Source organism: Pelmatolapia mariae, linkage group LG1 (genome assembly GCF_036321145.2).
Source record: "Pelmatolapia mariae isolate MD_Pm_ZW linkage group LG1, Pm_UMD_F_2, whole genome shotgun sequence".
Classification (NCBI taxonomy): Eukaryota; Metazoa; Chordata; class Actinopteri; order Cichliformes; family Cichlidae; genus Pelmatolapia; species Pelmatolapia mariae.
In genome coordinates, this window is record NC_086227.1 from 12,874,856 (window position 1) to 12,892,194 (window position 17,339).

Here is a 17,339-nt window from a genome sequence, read left to right on the forward strand (position 1 = left end):
AGATTCATGAGCATTTTCTTTCATGTTACTTTGACTTCCCCTTTGAAGATATTTTTGTGCCCTCGTGACGTAAAACGGTTTCCAGTCGCTTGAAACTTTTTGGACCTCAACGGCTTCCGTTCCAGGTGACACCCATTTTCCCCCTGACAGCAGTCCGCTCCTCGACACCAGCTACTCCGCTGAGAGCGCAGCTAGCTGACGCAGCAGCAACAGTTAACGGTGGGGGTCTGCTTAGAAACTGGGTGTGAGTGACTGTTGGTTATTAATATTTACAATGAAGAAATTAAAAATACTTCAATCCTGACGTCCACACTGTGGTCGATGACGGTCTGGCGCGGCGTCGGTGACTGACATGGACGCGAGTGACAACAAGGTACAGTTTATTTCAAATTGGTGTGTTTTGTTGGAGTGTTGCTAACGCTTTAGCCTTTAGAAATTGATAAATAACGTTAGTTTGTAATATCGAGGCCCCAAAAATTCGGATCCTTTTAGCATTGTTCTTAAAGCGATAGTGTAATTCAAATGGCTTCGTTGCGTAAATTAGCTTTTTGGTGTCATTATTCGTACTAACGCTACAATGAGCTTCGGTGTTTTGTCAAGCGACAGCAATAAAAGCACTCCTCTTATTTGGCTAGGAAGCTAATAGTAAAACGGCTAACGGCATTTAAAGCGTTAAGGGCGATTTTTTAAAAAGGTAGCACACGGTGTATTTGTTCTCTTTTGTTCCAGCATTTTTGTTTCTGGTCATTTTTTAAATGTCTTGGGAATATATCTGTGGCAGTACTCCTGTGGTTATGGACAGACTTGCTTAAATGTTAGCACGGCTTGCTAACTAAAGCTAACACCTTTGCTGTTCTTTGAGGGTGCTTGTCATTTTAGTCTGAGCGATAGGTGGGCGCTAGGCGCTGGTACTTTTTTTTTTTAATTGACTGTGTAATTGTGATCGTAATTTCTTAAAGAAGACTTCAGAAAAGGTTTCAGTCAGGTATGTTTGCATGAGTGCTGTTGTCATCGGGGAGGCGGAGAGGTTTCATGGATCGTCAGCAGAGGAATGTCTGGTTCTTCTGCATGTCTGTCATTCCTCTGACGCTGTTAGCTATGCAGAAAGTTGACTTTTGTGTTCCGAGGCTTTTGTTGCCAGTCTCTCAAAAATAACCTGGCATCAAAATCGCTGCCTCCTGGTGATTTTCCTGGATGAGACAGGTCAAATGCGATCCTTTTTTCTAAGAAAATACATGTGACAATGCTGATGATGTTCCTCTCCTTATTTATGTGTAACATTCTCGCTGTCCACCCTGGTTTCAGCACACAATCGCATGCTGTTTGCCGGTGTTTGACAGCAGCTGGTGTGAGAATAAATGCTTACACAAACAAAGGCTTGTGAGATCAGTAGCCCCCCAGTCCATCATCCCCAAGGGATGCACATCTGGGTCTGACCTCATTGCCCTTTTTTCAATCACAGCTGACGCATTAACCATCTCAAAAACGAGGTTAAATCAAGCTATGAATTCTGACCAGCTATGTCTTCCTTCACATTGTTAGCTGGATTCTCTACTACTGTTCAAAATGCAAGATTCACCCTGAGTGCACACAAGGCCTCCATGTTGCGGCTTGGCGGATAATTAGCTTATCCTGTCGTACTGTCCCTACTTTATCCTCTCAAACTTAATCCTGTAACATCATCCTGTCAGCCATAGTATGCAATCGCATATGTTTAGACCTACTGCTGTAGTTCTGAACTCTGGTGGAAGTATCATTCTGGTCATGGACATTGCTACCGTTCTCTGGGGGTCTGTGAGTTTCAGAATCTTTCATTTATGGCTGTGTGATCGTCACCAAACTGGCAGAGCAGGCTCCATTTACCATAACTCTCTTTAGATTTAATGAGCTCCATAGGTTACATAAGAAAAAGTGGGAACTACCCATAGACAATAGCAGTGGGAGACAATAGCTGTCTGTGACATCCCCTGGCTGCACTGATACTCCATTCATGCATCCCGACCACAGTTTCACAGAAGTCAGGGGCCATCTTTGTACTCTGAACCCTGTCACCTCTCTTCATCTTTTGCAAAATGGCAACTTAGACCAAGGTCTCAGAGGTGTGTCCGGCTCTTGTAAACAATAAAGGAAAAACTAATGACGCACAAGAGGGGCAGTTATATTTGGTCCGTAGTGCTTTACTTAATATTTTGCATTTTGTTAATATTAATCAAATTTATTTCAAATCAAGTCTTTTTGGGGGGCCTCAGGGCATTAGTGTTTTGCTTATTTTTCACCAGGACCTCTTGTTTGTTTATTTCGTCAGACAAGCATTTAAGGAGCGTGTAATAAGCTGCAAAGCGTCTTTGGTGACATGATATTAAGTAAAGTTTTTGACTTCAAATGGCAAAGGAAACATTTTTAGGAGAGTTTGGAACTGAACTGTTAACTTATATTTTGCTTAATTTTTTTTAATTATTGTAACGTTCAAGGCCTCAAACATTAGCTTTGAATGTATGACCGCTATTGCCCTAAAACTAAAAATAAATAGACATTGCTAGTTAGGTAACACCCATTATAAATGACATAAATGCGTCATAAAAATATTCCAAACTCCTCTTGGCTTCATTAGACCATATAAACGGCAAGTGTTCTGTGTATGTCTCCCTTCCAGTTGGGTGTTAAGTCATATTTGATCTCAAGGAAGTTTTATGTCCTTGTGTTAAGGCCCTCCTGTTTGTTTGTTTTTTGTTTGTTTGTTTTGTTTTTTAGCTCTTTAAGACTGTAAACCAACAGGAACTGTATGAGGAAATGTGTGGCATAGTTTATGATTACTACAAAACACATAACACTGGTCAGTCTGCTGGTAGTCAGTGAATAGCACTTTGTGTCTTTTGGATGTTTGCTGCTATAGTATTAATGTTCCTGGGTATAAACTGTCCTCTGTCAGTGTTGTTTTGCAGTGTTTTTAGAATTAAGGTTGTAAAGTTTTTCCATTAGCTAGAATTTTTTTTTAACGTGAGAGCGATAGCTTATCAATCATCACAAACCTGCCCGAGCAGAGAACGTAGAAGGGTTTTCATGATTACATTGTTATGGCCTGTTTCTTCATTCTACAGCTATCTCAAGTAGGTGTGGGGTGGCAATAACAGTAAAATAATGTTATTCGTTGCTCTCTTTAGTTACATGTGTGGAAAATGTGATCAGCTGGCTCAGTGACTAGTTAGAATTTGACAAATAGATCTTAGGTGGAGATATGTTTCCGTCTTCTCATGGAGCCAAATATTGTCTGCCTTTGCTCAGCATCTGTCATTAATCTTTCTTCATTCATCTCTGTGCAGAATGTGAAGCTTTCACCTGAAGTGGAACCGTTCATCCCACAGAAGAAAGGTCTTGACGGATCACTAGTCAGCATGAGTCTTTCTGGCGAGGCAGGTGGAGGAGGGGGCGGAGGCAGTGGAGGGGTGGAAAGTACTCCCATTCCAAGCTACCTCATCACCTGCTACCCTTTCGTCCAGGAGAACCAACCCAACAGGTAGTGTTACTCTCCCAAAATGAGGGGACATTTGGGAATGTTTGAAACCTTGAAGGCTGAAACCCCAACTCTTGTCTCTGAGCTGATGGGACTGGTGGTTCTAGTTCAGGATAATTATGGATTTTTCCAGTGTTGCTAGTGTTGAAATATCGTTCCCCCCCCCCTCCGTAGCATTGTGGGAAGTCTGGTGACTTTTGAACTGCATAAGAACAATCTGCTCTCTTCTAAACTGTTCACCACTACTTCTATTTTTGGAGTAACTTATTTATTCTTTGTCACTAAAGTCATTGAAAAAAACACACACTTCATTCCCAATGTTGTGCTTCACAAAACAAGATGCTGATCAGATCCTTGAAACAATGCGCTGATTCTGAACCATTACATTGCTCTGTACTGTAAGACTGTTTAATTATGAATGGAAACCTCCATAGCTTTAGAGAGTTTATATCGAGGGGTAATCTGTGTTTCCAGTCCCTCTTTCTTTGTCCTGAGTGATCTGTTATATCCTGCGAACATCCGTTCTTTTGTTTCCTTCCCTACAATTTGAATGCAAGGAAATGCCCACTATAGCAGGCTGGCTGTGAAAATGTCAACTGGATCGTTATCACCATTTGTGTATTTTGTGCATGTACCCTCTTACAAACCAGCATTACATATGATAACCTTTCCATTATAAGCCCTCTTATTTTGTAGAGGACATATTAATCAGTTGTCCCAGCAGTGCTACATGTTTAAAAAAAAAACGAAGACACGTTTTAAACACTGGAAACAAAGTCCACAAAGTAGAGGTGCATTGGTATATAAAAAACAAATTTCAGTATTTGCCGATATTTAGCTAACTGACTGTTAGTATTATCGGTAAAAGGGAACAGCATTTACCAGTGTCAGTGGGCAATATTTAATTGTTGTGTCACATCAGCCTTGCAGTAGTTAAACTTTCAAAGATGGTTTGAAGAGGTGAAGACTCTTAAAACATCAGGCCAGAATTCCAGGATTGGTGCATCCCCAGTGCAGATATGTACACAATGCAGTGATGAATGCCAGAAAGAGTTATGCAGAGTATTTATTTCTCTTTCATATACCATATACCTACTTGGCTGTTATTTGACCTGTGTTAAGATGACATCTAGCTCATTGAACGTTCTGTGGCGTACTGTATGTTGTTGTTTAGTGTGCTCTGGGAAGGGAGTATTGTTCTGTTTAAGTTGTTACAGAAAATTTTGAGCTGGCTTTAGACAGCTTTCCACAAAAACCCCGTGGTGGAGAAGACATGCTTGATTTTCATGGTTGCGTTTAGTTGAAAGGGTTTAATATTGGTAATAATCCAACATGTCATTTTTCTGCTGCTCCACAGGCAACATCCCATGTATAATGGAGGAGAGCTGCGCTGGCAGCAGCCTAATCCTACCCCTGGTGGTCCATACCTGGCCTACCCAATCTTGTCTTCTCCCCAGCCGCCTGTCTCTAATGACTACGCTTACTACCAAATCATGCCTGCGCCATGCCCACCTGTGATGGGCTTCTACCAGCCCTTCCCTGGCACCTATCCAGGTCCAGTACAAGCTGGAGTGGTCAGTCCTGTGTCTGCAGATGTCAGTGAAAGACCCATGGCACTGGGGCCAGCATATGGAATGACCAGTCAGCGGGGGAGAGGCATGGTCCGGTCTAATGTTCTCCCGAAGGTGCAGAAAATCAACAGCTTTATTTGGATTTTGTTCTACTGATGTTATTTCACACTTAAACGTTTGCCCCCATTTATCTCTATCAACTTTGTGAGAATGCCCTTTCTTTGTTCTACAGCAACATTTGGGTGTATGCCAGCCGACAAGAGGTCGTCGGCCTCCAACCAGGAGTGTAGCTGTACAGAAGGAGGTGTGCACCTTAGGGCCGGATGGCAGGACTAAAACCATAATGTTGGTGGATGCAGCACAGCAGACCGGTACGAATACTGTGGTTATAATTAAAGATATGTTTAATTCCTAGCACTCAGGCTGTGTGCAGGATTTATGTAACAATAAACAATGTCAAATAAGAAAGACTTTTAAGTCTGCAGACTGTGAATAATCTGAGTTTAAATATGACTAAGGTCAGTCATGTTCCTTTTTTCCTATCACTTGAAGGAAGTTGAAGTTGAACACATTCCAGACTTTGTTAAAGTTAATTGCTTTACGTAACAACAAGACTCTTTCCTGTCAGCGAGGAAGTAGGACACAATACCAGTAAGAGCTGTGTCTAGTCTTACAGGTTGATGTTGGTGATGTCTGTGCTTCTAAAAGAAATAAAAACAAAAAAAAAGTGGAATGCTGATTTTCTAGTTAGAAAGGTTAACCTTTCGCAGACAAGTATGTCAGCAATATTTCTTTTGCTTGAGTGAGCTAACAAGCCTGTTTAAATAGTTTGACTCCACAGCTGGGATTTTATAACCATATAATAATAAAATGTCACATTGATGGTCGGAGTAAAGTTGACTGAAGTTTTATTACATTTGACGGTCTAAGTTTCCTCTACCTTGTCCTCAGATTTCCCAGGTGAGGTATCAGGGCGTTGTGCTGCCGAGCGAGTAAGTCCTCTGCTGTGGAAAAACCGAACAAAGAGAAGACGGGCTTCCCATCCAGCTGAAAGCTACAACGAGACTGGTGCAAGTGAAGCCGATATAGACAGTGATAGCGGCTACTGTAGCCCCAAACATAACCAGGGAACCGGGGTGATGCAAAGAACAGCAGAGAACACAGCAGCACCCATGGTATGTTGCCTACTGACAAAGGCCTCCAAAACCAGTACACTTACCTTTGATATATATATTTTGTCAGCAAAAGGAGTGCTGGTTCGAAGGATATTTTTAACTCTAATCATGTGAAGCATAAAATAAACAATGCTGTACAGATATAAGATGGGAAGAGGAAGTTGAATATTTTTAAAGTCACACCGAAAGGTCAGTTACAGTGTCTGTAGCTTTAGTAATGTGATATCTGGCAAAATATGTTCTGATGTGTACTTAGAGTGGAACTTAAATGATTGCTTTAGAGTAACACACAGCCTAGAAGCTGCATAAGCCTAAGGACTAACGAGCGAAAGTGATAGATATGAATGTAGTAAGTTTCTGATTTTATGAAGGTAGTGTGTAGATTTTTCATCAGATGTAGCTGAAATTAATTTACAATTTTATAATAAAGGTGCTGAGGGCACTTTGAATCTGAGGATTTGTTTTTGTTATACTTGGAAAAAGTATAATAAAAGTATAATGTAGTATAAAGTGCCACATTTCCAAATTTCTCTTTTAGTCCATTGTTTCTTTTTGATGTTCGCTATTATAGTTATAATGGAACCAATTTAAGTATATAGCAGAGTTAACACCAATGAGGGAGCTGTACTAAAGTCTTTAAATTAATTTGCCCACGTAGTGAAACATACAAATGGCTCAGCTTTTTTTATTTTCTTTTGTCTGTGTGTGTTATAGGGAGTAGAGGCTGGTGTAATGACTGGTAAGTTTGGCCTAAGATATTTACTGAGCTCACTTTCACTTTGTGTTTTTATACTGATATTTATTACGTATCCTGTAGTTATTGTATTAAAAAGGATGGAGGTGCTCCTTTTGCATGAGAAATACTTTTCCCCCCCCCTTTATATTTACTAGCAGGTACCTGGGTAAATGTAGCATCTCAGGCTACCTCAAAGTCCTGGGTGGACAGAAACGGTCAGTTTCACAGAGCAGATCAGAGGAAGAATCCCGAGCAGAGAAACTTCTCACAGGTAAAATAGATCCCAGTGGAGCAGAGACAGACTTGTTCAGCATAACGTACTTTAAAGAGAAATAATTGTCATGTTTCAAAATTAAATCATTAGCATTCTTTTTTTGTTGTTGCCATTTTTAGATGCCTTGAAATACTGAGTCAGCTACATGTGTTAATTAGTTTATTTTGCTATTTTTGCTCTGGCCTCCTTTCCCAACAAGTTCCCCTCCTTTGATACTAGCTACACAAATAGACCGGGGTTGAGAAACTTGTTGAATTCCAGTGGTACCCTGTCTGACTGGTGTGTTCACTCTCTGTTTCTGCCTTTCAGGATTACCACAGTGGGTGTCAAGGGCGTATGCCACTCAACCAGTCGGAACAAAGACATCCGCCAGTAGCAGTCACAGGCACAGACCTCACTCCAGAGCCCCTCTACTTTGAGGTGAGCGAGTGTTATCTGTGAATATCTCAGTACTGTTACCATGACATGTCTTTTTTTTTGGAGAATTTGAATTTTGTGCCAAATGAATTTCTGTGGATTTGCTAGGATGAAGATGAGTTTCCAGATCTTGCTTCTGGTGTGGCCGCTCAGCGCAGTAACAAACCAGAATCAACCCCAGCTCAGACACATACGCAACCTAAGCTGCCCAAAAACCTGGTAAGGCAAAACCCCTTTTGAACACAGTTCTCTGTGCCATCATTTGAATATAAGGGCTGTGTATGTGTCCTTCTTATATCAGGCAGTGATACCATCCCTGACATAAAACATGAACAGATTTGCCATTGTACTTTTTCTACATTAATAGTTAAATGTGATTTAAATAAGCAATTTATTTTATTTTTAATTTAAAAAAAAAAGGAAATACAAACTTTTTGATATAGATGGATAACTATTACTTCATACTTTGTGTATATAGGAAAGTGTCCAGCAAGATTTCTTTATCTAACTAGTGTCAGTGCACATCACCTTCTTAAATAAGTACAAACATTTGGGGTGTGTCCTCCTACTCCCCATCACTCAGTTGTGACACCATTATGTCTTTCAGTGTGTAAATGTAGTTGATAATTGAAGCTGTACATGATTGGGGAAAAATTGAGAGTACAGTTGAGATGTACCAAATCACACACAGGGTGGAAAAATTGTTTTCTGACAGCTGGATATTTTCTTGTTGTTGTCCTCTGATGGTTGTGTATCAGTGCAGCCAAATCACCAAATATTGTATTGGGAAATCTTTGCATCTTTGCTAATGTGTGCATCTACTTTCATAACAGCTGGAAAATCTGCCAGAAAACTCCCCTATCAACATTGTACAGACACCCATCCCCATCACCACTTCTGTTCCCAAGAGGGCCAAAAGCCAGAGGAAAAAGGCTCTTGCTGCTGCCTTGGCCACTGCACAGGAATATTCTGAAATCAGCATGGAGCAGAAGAAACTACAGGTATGAACTCTGCTTATGTTTCCTGGGCTGGAACAGGCTGGAACTCACCACTTCATGGCCTTAAATTATTATATTATTATTTTTAGCACACAAATGTGGGATTCTTCAGTTGTAATTCACCTTTTAAAAATTCTATGTACTTTTTTTCTCTTGTCACCTGACAGGAAGCTTTTATCAAAGCAGCAGGGAAAAAGAGCAAAACCTCTGTGGAGCTTGACCTGGGAGACATGCTGGCAGCTTTGGAGAAACAACAGCAGGCTATGAAAGCCAGGCAACTCACCAATACCAAGCCACTGTCTTTTACAGGTATCAGAAAAAGTTAATCATATGTTAAAAAGGGGCTTAAAACCTACAATACAAATTGGAAATAAGGATTTAAGCTAAATCTATCAAAAGTAAGCTGTTTACTTTGAGGCTTGTAGTAGGTTGTGCTCTGTAGATTTGTAGTGATTGTTGCCTAATGCTGCAGAATTTGTGTTGCTGGCTTGGTAACTAACTGACTGTTACCTCTGTGTCCAGACAAACCAGGGCTGCACGATTATGGCCAAAATTATATTCACGATTATTTTGTTCAAGAGCATCTCTTAGAAATAAAAAAAAAAACAACTTCAGAATGAAGTCTGGACACTGCTTTCACCATTACAGTGTATTCCTGTTGATCTTTCTAAACGAATCTTAGCAGGAAAGTAAGATGAACTCTTTCATTCCATTAATTATACCCACATGATGGATGTGAACATACGCAGCAAAGCATTCAACAGCTATGAGATCCCTTTGTATATACTGTGATGTTTTGCATACAGCATGGGTTTTACTACTTTGAAAAAACTCACTGCACGAGAGGAAACGTCTTTCCTAAAGCATTTGTTACTGTTCTTAGTGGACATGGATCTTTGGCATTAATTATACTGCAGTTTGTCATGTGTTTTCAGGCAGTTTGCAGGATAAATCTGAAGTACTGCATTTAACAACTATGTAGCAACTGGCTGCTTTGAGTTACAAGCTCTTTGCCTTCTGCTGTGCATAAAGTGCAGGAAACTTCAAGCTGCACACAGTGGGGAGCAGCTGTGATTGGCACGTGGTCGAAGTTAGGCAGCACTTAATTTGCTTTGCATTTTTTTTAATTGGCAGAACATGGAATTTAAATGTTGCCCACCTGCTCATGTTCATGTAATTGCAGGAAGCAAAAATTGTGATCAAGATAAAAATTTGATTCGTCATGCAGCCTTGAACCAAACATCACGACCCCTATGTTCACACACATGTACATATACTTAGATTTCATTCTCTTTGTCTGCAGTTGGAACAACTACTCCCTTCCACAGCTCAGGCTCTACCAGTGTGCCGTCTATGTTGAGGGGTCATCAGCAGTCGCACTCGACCCCGCATAATGCCTTGGACTCCACTGCACCTCGTATTAAGAGAGGGAAGGAGAGAGAGATCCCCAAAGTCAAACGACCAACAGCCCTCAAGAAGGTTAATAATTTAAGAATGAAAGTATATTAAAGTTCTCTTTAAGTACCTTTGTGTTAGACATTGTTTTTTCTCTTTGTTTATGTAGATTATTTTGAAGGAACGTGAAGGGAAGAAAGGGAAGCCATGTGCAGAACAAGAGTCATCAAGTCATGACGAACATGGGGATGAGTGTCTACATTTTACTGATGATCTTACGCAAGAGCCTGCTTCTCAGGAAGGTCAGTGTCATTACCAAGAAGTGAAGTAATTCAGTACCCACGCTTTTCTTTTTTAATCCGTTATAAAGTTCCTCATTCTTATTTGTGGTGTGCTTTTTGTGATCCAGAAAATGGTCTGAGTGTGCCCAGTGATACATCCCTTTCCCCAGCCAGTCAGAACTCTCCTTACAGCATCACCCCAGTGTCCCAAGGTTCTCCTGCCAGCTCGGGTATCGGAAGTCCCATGGCTTCAAATGCCATCACCAAGATCCACAGCCGACGTTTCAGAGAGTAAGTGCTCACTATTACCCCGCGTGAACTGAAAAACTGTGACTATCGAATGGGGCAGACCTTTAGTAAGAAATGCCTGGAATGTCTGCAAAAACCCAGTGTGGTAACAAAAATGGTTAGTAAAGCAAATACTTGCCCCACTCAAAAATCACAGAGCCTCGGCTTGTAAGACGCATACTCTGAATGTTATCGGGTGTTTTTAAGGGCGGATCTGTACAATAAAGAATTGTAGAGTATGGCACAGATGCCGAGCGCATTGTCCTCTCTCGGCAAAAATGTATGCCAGCGGTCACAAATACAGCATTGTCCCGCTCTGGCCGCTGATGTGGGCCTATTGTGCCAACCCACTCGTCTAGAACAGATTTAGCTTTTAAGTCTTCAAAAGGCCTCTGTAGCCACGCTCCTCCTCTCAGCTATGACCCTCAGGACACTTGTTCCTCAGACCACACCAGTAGAACTTCCAGTAGCAAAGTATAGTAGCATAAGCATCATGAACAAAGAGGTAAACAAAGCTGTCATGAAGAGCTGCATAAACTTTGAAAGTCATTTAAAGCCTTGTAGGACATAAGTCAGTCCCAAGTAGACAGACACTCTTCAATTAACTGTTACAATTAAAAGAATGTTTAGCATTTTGTTGTCATTTTCTTTCTTTCTCCCTCCCTCTTCTGCAGGTACTGTAACCAAGTGCTGAGCAAGGAGATCGACGAGAGCGTGACTTTGCTGCTACAGGAACTGGTTCGCTTCCAGGAGCGAGTCTACCAGAAGGATCCAACCAAGGCTAAATCCAAGCGTCGCCTGGTCATGGGTCTGAGAGAGGTCACCAAGCACATGAAGCTTCATAAGATTAAATGTGTCATCATCTCTCCCAACTGTGAGAAGATTCAGGCCAAAGGTGATTATTGCAGTACTACCTCCAGCATCAAGCCATATTAGGTCATATTGTCTAAGGTCTGACCAGCTGAGCTGCCGATAGGTTTGAGTTCATATGATTATTTGTTAATATATTTATGTTGCAATTGGAAATCAGTCACATGTTGCAGCTAACAGAGAAATGTCTGTTTTTAAGGACCATTACAGCAGTTTTCATATTTTAGCTCTCCAGCCTGTTTCACTGTTTGTGGCCTAATAGAGTCATTTTCAGAAACAACAAAAAAATAAATGATAAAAAAAAAGCTATATAAAAAAACTATACTACTTATTTAGCACTGAACAGCTCACACACTAACTGAGCAATGACGAAGCTCAACCAAAAATGGATTTAAGAAGGGGAATGCAGTACCTGTGTTTGCTAGGCCAATGTGGTTATTTTGTTGCCACAAGATATTAGAGGTACTATTGCATTACCACAAGTAATGTAGTAATGTGTGACCATAGGATCAAATGCACATAGCCACATGTTAGTAATGCATGGACACAAGATATGTCATTTCCTGCTGGCCATACTGGGCAAGCTCTGCAGTTATTATTATGTGAAAGCCAGTTTATCTGCTTTAGATTCATTATATTTTTTGAGATCTAATTAGGGCAGGTTATCATCACTGATTTCTACAACTAATTCAATTCTGATTCACAAGGTCTCCATTTCATTTGATTCAATTCGATTTCGACTCGGACAGTCAGAAAAATCAGAATTATGAGCATTTGTGTAAACGATCTATGTACAAAAGCAGAGCTGACACTTGTTAGACTTAATCAAAGGTGCAAGCATCACAGCAGATGCCTTTGTGTCAAAGTAATTGAGGATAAAACCAAAAAATATGAAGGAGATTTTCCTGGCCAGGCTTTTTATAGCAGATAAGCACCTTGAAAATATTCTGCAGTAGATCAAAAATGGAAGAAAGTGAAGTGAAGCAGAGCAAAGTTACAAAGTTACAGAGGTTTTATTAGAGACACAGCTAAGTGCTTTGTAATTTGGCATAATTTGTAAAAGTTTACATTTCTTTGGTACTGAACAGCAGAAATTAGGCTTTCTTGTCGGGGGGAAAAAAAAAACAAGAAAAACCCAACACTGGACACAACAGTAGACTTGAGCATAAAAAGCAAACAGATCTCTGATGGGAATCTGGTCTTGAAGTAAAGTGAGAGAGAGGAGGAAGTGTGATTGTTATCATGGTGGAAGTAAAATGGCAAAAGTAAGAGGGAATACATGACGATGTTTTTCAAACATGATGCGTAGTTTTGGTTTTCTTCTGCTGCTGGTTCAGTGAATTTTGGTCAGAGAGTAACAAAACGTGCAGTTTGGGAATCTGTGAGATATCGGCTTTCACCACCTGACGACATGTCCGCGTATGTGCCGTCGTTTGACCGGGGGAATTTGTGCTTTGGTTTACGTTTTTGCGCAGAGTCTGTTTACCTGCTCTTTAATTGTTTGCTGTTTTAGCTATCTGGCAGTTGTTGAAATTGTTTTGTGAACTTTAAAGATTCTGGTGTTTCTGGCAAAATACATTTATATTTAAAAATTCATGCATTGTACTGTGTGCATATTTTATTTATTTTACCACGGTGTATTAACCCATGATCGTCACTCATGTCACTGTGGGAGCTCCAAATGTAATGTTTCTAGTGTGTGTGTGTGTGTGTGTGTGTGTGTGTGTGTGTGTGTGTGTGTGTGTGTGTGTGTGTGTGTGTGTGTGTGTGTGTGTGTGTTGGTTTTTTGTTTTGTTTAGTTTTCTCTTCTTCCCAAGTGTGATACATTTGAGTCACTGATTGTTTTTCTGTGCTGCAGGTGGTTTGGATGAAGCTTTATATAATGTAATTGCGATGGCCAGGGAGCAGGAGATCCCGTTTGTGTTTGCCTTGGGCAGAAAAGCTCTTGGACGCTGTGTCAACAAGCTGGTGCCCGTTAGTGTTGTGGGCATTTTCAACTATTCTGGAGCTGAGGTAGGACACTCATGTCATTTTAAACCTTTATTGCTTATTCACATAATCTGCCCAAGTTAGTGATGATGAGCTCTCTGTATCTTTTTTTTGTTTGTTTGTTTGTTTGTTGTTTTTTAAATGCCGTTCTCAGGGACTCTTCAACCATTTAGTTTCTCTAACCGAAGAGGCTAGGAAGGCCTACAAGGACATGGTGTCCGCTCTGGAGCAGGAGCAGGCTGAGGAGGCTCTGAAGAATGACAAGAAGGTCCCTCATCACATGGGGCATTCCCGCAACCACTCTGCTGCTTCAGCCATCTCCTTTTGCTCCATCTTCTCTGAGCCCATCTCAGAGGTTAATGAAAAGGAATATGGTAAGCCCTGTTTCTGTTTCTTTACTATTTGTTTTATGTTATCAGTGTTATCAAAGAACCTCTTTGGCAGTAGTAGCTGGTTGGAGTAGAGTTCTGTTTATCTAAATGTACAGTATACTAGTTGTTACAAACCTAAGTTTAAAGGTCACACAGAATTTTCTGTGGATAAATCCTGGGGATGGTGAGATGATTAATGGGGAAACAAGGTAGGCAACACTAAGGTCTAGAGAAATATGGTTGTTTTCTTCGACTTTTCATTAATTTAGACTTTTTTCCTGAATAAAATTCAGATAGTTCTATTTGGAAGTATTAACAACTCAAACATGTGAAAGGTTGGGGACCACTGGTGTAATGTTTTTAAGATATTGTGTAGTGTGTAGTTTATTGAGTTACTTTCCTCACCTGTAATGTTGGTGATCTGAGAAAATGGACCATGTGGTTGTATTTTTCCTCCAGAGACCAATTGGAGAAGCATGATGGAGACTTCTGATGCCCCAGAACCTGTGGAGAGCGAGCTGAGTCGCCCTTCACCCTTAACAGGCACCCAGAGAGACAGTGAGGCCCCAGCAGTTACCAACAACACCGCCCCTCTTGGCGCTACCGTTCCCCAGCCCAGGGCTCCGGCTCCAGAGAGAGATGAGGTCCGAGCTGACGACAGGCTGGAGCTGGCCTCTCAGCAGAGCACAGAGACAGGCTCGTTGGATGGAAGCTGCAGGGGGCCGCTGAACTCATCCATCACTTCCACCACTTCCACCCTGGTTCCTGGGATGTTGGAGGAGGCTGAGGAAGAGGAGGATGAGGAGGAGGACTACACTCCTGAACCCATTTCTGTAGAAGTGCCCACTCTGAGCAGCCGCATTGAATCCTGGGTGTCCAAGACCCTGGAAAACCTCCAGCTGGGAAAGAGCCAAGAAAGTACTGAAGAGGAGGAGGAAGAGGATGGAGAGGAGAGGGTACAGAGTGAGGATGATGAGGACCTTGATTCAGCAGAGATCACAAAGACAAAGATGGAAGGCAAAGAACAAGCGGAGGCTAAAAAGCCCACTGGTTGAAATCACTTACACACATACATTCCCTCCCTCTCACACATCCCTCTTCACAGCAACCAGCAGCCCTCCTCCTTTGTGTCTAGCCCCTGACACAAGTCATAATCTCAGGTATCCACCCAGCTGACCAATGCTCTCTCACTCACTCACACACGCACACACACGCACACATTACAGAGAAACTGACCAACTTAAAACCACAGAGTCACAGACCAAACAGCTAACAAAGTCTGAGGGTTATAGATTCACACCAAAACCCATCTGATGATTTTAAAAGGATGCCCTCTTTATTTTTCTTTTCATTTTTTTTTTTTTCGGCCCCATAACCTGCAACACTTGAATATAGGGTGGAGCTTTCCCTCCTCCACAGCTGAACTCTTTCAGAGTCAGGAACATTTGTGGGAGCGAGCGATGGGCGCTCAATGACGTTGAGCTGGTGTCTGCAGCTCACAGAGGAGGAAGGTTGGAACCTTTCAACTCACATCTTAACTTTATTCAGAGCTCGGAGGGTTTTCAGCTCTGCAAGTATTTGTGTGTTTGTGTGTGCGCTTTGGAGGCACAGTTTGCATTTATTTTGCTCTGTCCTTTGGCTTTAGCTTTGTAAATAATGTGTGTGTTTGTGTGTTTAATTTCACCTCGCTGCTCCAGGAGGAAAAGAGAGAGAGAGGGCGTTTCTTTATAACTGCTTAGTTGGCAATTAGCTTTCATCACGGAATATTACAGTGTCAGGGGTTCTGTCTTTGTACCAAAACCACTCCCGCGCATCAGTTGTCGTGTTTTTTAATGTTTAAATAAATAAGTGTCTCATTCTGTATTCAGATGATTTAAATTACTTAACTTCTAAGAAGCAAATCAAGCTTTGTGAATATAACCTTGTCTAGGTGGTTTTACTACAATATGTAATGTTTTGTCATATTGATCTTGTCTATTGTCAAATTATTTGGGGTTTGTTTTCCTCTGAATGGAGTCCTAGTTCCTAGATGCTGTCCATGCTTCATAAAAAAACAAAACAAAGAAAAATGCTCCTGTTTTTTTTCCGCTCACTCGTGTTCTCTGATGGCGGGGCTCTCAAGCCGTCTCTTACCAAGGTTCCTAGCATCATTATCATCAACACTGAGATCTTTGTTCAATCCCGAAAGTACATTTTCCCTAGTAAATTCTGAGAGACACAACTTGGTTGTTACTTTCTCAATAGTAAAGCACTGAGCCTGTGTGTGTAGCTTACAGCTTCATGAAATAATTGGAAAACTGGATGCTGGAAGACAAACGTGTGAACTAAAGAAATTTGTCTTTGCCCCCCCCCCCCCCCAAACAACATTTGATTAAAACTAAAATCCTCAGTGCTTCACCACCGCTAGTTAAATAAGTCATCACCAAGTCATGCACATACCTTTGTAAATATTAATTGTACAAAGGAGATTTTGATTTTGCATTGTATTAAAAAAATACAATCATCCTGTTCTTCAAGCCATTTGGTAGGTTAAACATTGTAATAGTTGGAATCCAATTAGATAAAAGTATTCGATCGTGAATCATGGAGAGGTGTTGGCCCGTCGATAGTGATGCAGTACGTCAGGCTGTGTGCAATGTGGAGATGGGACGCGACGGTGTACAGAATATCATACTTGGGATTTTGAAAGTATTTCTAGTTTGATTCAAGGTACGCTGTGTAGGCATTTATTTGGTATGACTTCCATCAAAGTGTTTAAAGTATGTTATTTGACAGCAAATGTGTTTTTTGCACTATGTAAATACAGTACTGGTAAAGGTCTTGTAACTAATGTGAACAAAGAAAAAAAAATGGTTCAATGAAGTACTTTTTTCAGCGTGTTCCTCATCTTTACATGGATATTTAAGATGGTCTCCTTAAGACTGTACATCATTAACAGCATTGTTAGAGGCTGTTTCTCATTACCCTGTTGTCACTCTTAACCTATGGACTGATGATTAACATCATTAAAATGTTGTTTAAGAAAACCTTCTGACTGGTGCCTCATCTTCTCTCCATTGTTAACCTAATTTGGGTTTATTTATAAAAAGCCAAATGTGAGTTCTTTCACAAACACATGCAGCCTGAAGATCCCCACAAAGAAAGAAAAATGATCACAATAACAAGGTTAAAAGAACCAAACAATAAGTTTTAAACCAATAAAAGATGAAAAAGCCTAGAAATTAGATTAGATGAACAAGTTAAAAGTTAAAATGAATGAAAACACTGCACAAGAGATGAAAAGGAACCACAGAATTAATCCGCTATCAGTTTTATAATACATCATTTCTGTTACTTTGCAAAGAAAAGAGTCAAACATTCTGTCTTCAGGCTCTGACTTTTGTGAAGAGGAATTTTATTTTTTAAACAAGGCAACATTTGAATTAAAAATGTACACTGGCTGGACAGTTCATTAGTTGCACCT

At 40.8% G+C, this 17,339-nt stretch overlaps 1 protein-coding gene across 2 annotated transcripts; it reads left to right on the forward strand.

Annotated features, from left to right (window-relative positions):
- Positions 1-134: 134 nt before the first annotated feature.
- secisbp2l (SECIS binding protein 2-like) lies at positions 135-16,902 on the forward strand. 2 transcript variants are annotated; one of them, XM_063472677.1, is made up of 18 exons: positions 135-373; positions 3,321-3,514; positions 4,869-5,196; positions 5,315-5,453; positions 6,034-6,257; positions 6,972-6,996; positions 7,149-7,264; positions 7,577-7,687; positions 7,793-7,903; positions 8,518-8,685; positions 8,850-8,991; positions 9,986-10,161; positions 10,247-10,379; positions 10,487-10,649; positions 11,321-11,541; positions 13,375-13,529; positions 13,660-13,879; positions 14,336-16,902. In XM_063472677.1, the coding sequence occupies exons 1-18, from the start codon at positions 353-355 to the stop codon at positions 14,929-14,931; spliced, it is 3,243 nt and encodes a 1,080-aa protein (XP_063328747.1). In that variant the 5' UTR covers positions 135-352; the 3' UTR covers positions 14,932-16,902. The 2 variants fall into 2 exon arrangements, with proteins under 2 accessions (XP_063328747.1, XP_063328753.1); XM_063472683.1 differs by having other exon boundaries at positions 7,152-7,264.
- Positions 16,903-17,339: the final 437 nt, after the last annotated feature.

What these genes read in the sequence shown, in the direction of transcription:
- secisbp2l (XM_063472677.1), top strand. Translation starts at nt 353, where the DNA reads ATGGACGCGAGTGACAACAAG. An exon ending in GGTCTAATGTTCTCCCGAAG is followed by an intron (nt 5,197 to 5,314) that starts GTGCAGAAAATC and finishes TTTGTTCTACAG; the next exon opens with CAACATTTGGGTGTATGCCA. An exon ending in CTAAGCTGCCCAAAAACCTG is followed by an intron (nt 7,904 to 8,517) that starts GTAAGGCAAAAC and finishes CTTTCATAACAG; the next exon opens with CTGGAAAATCTGCCAGAAAA.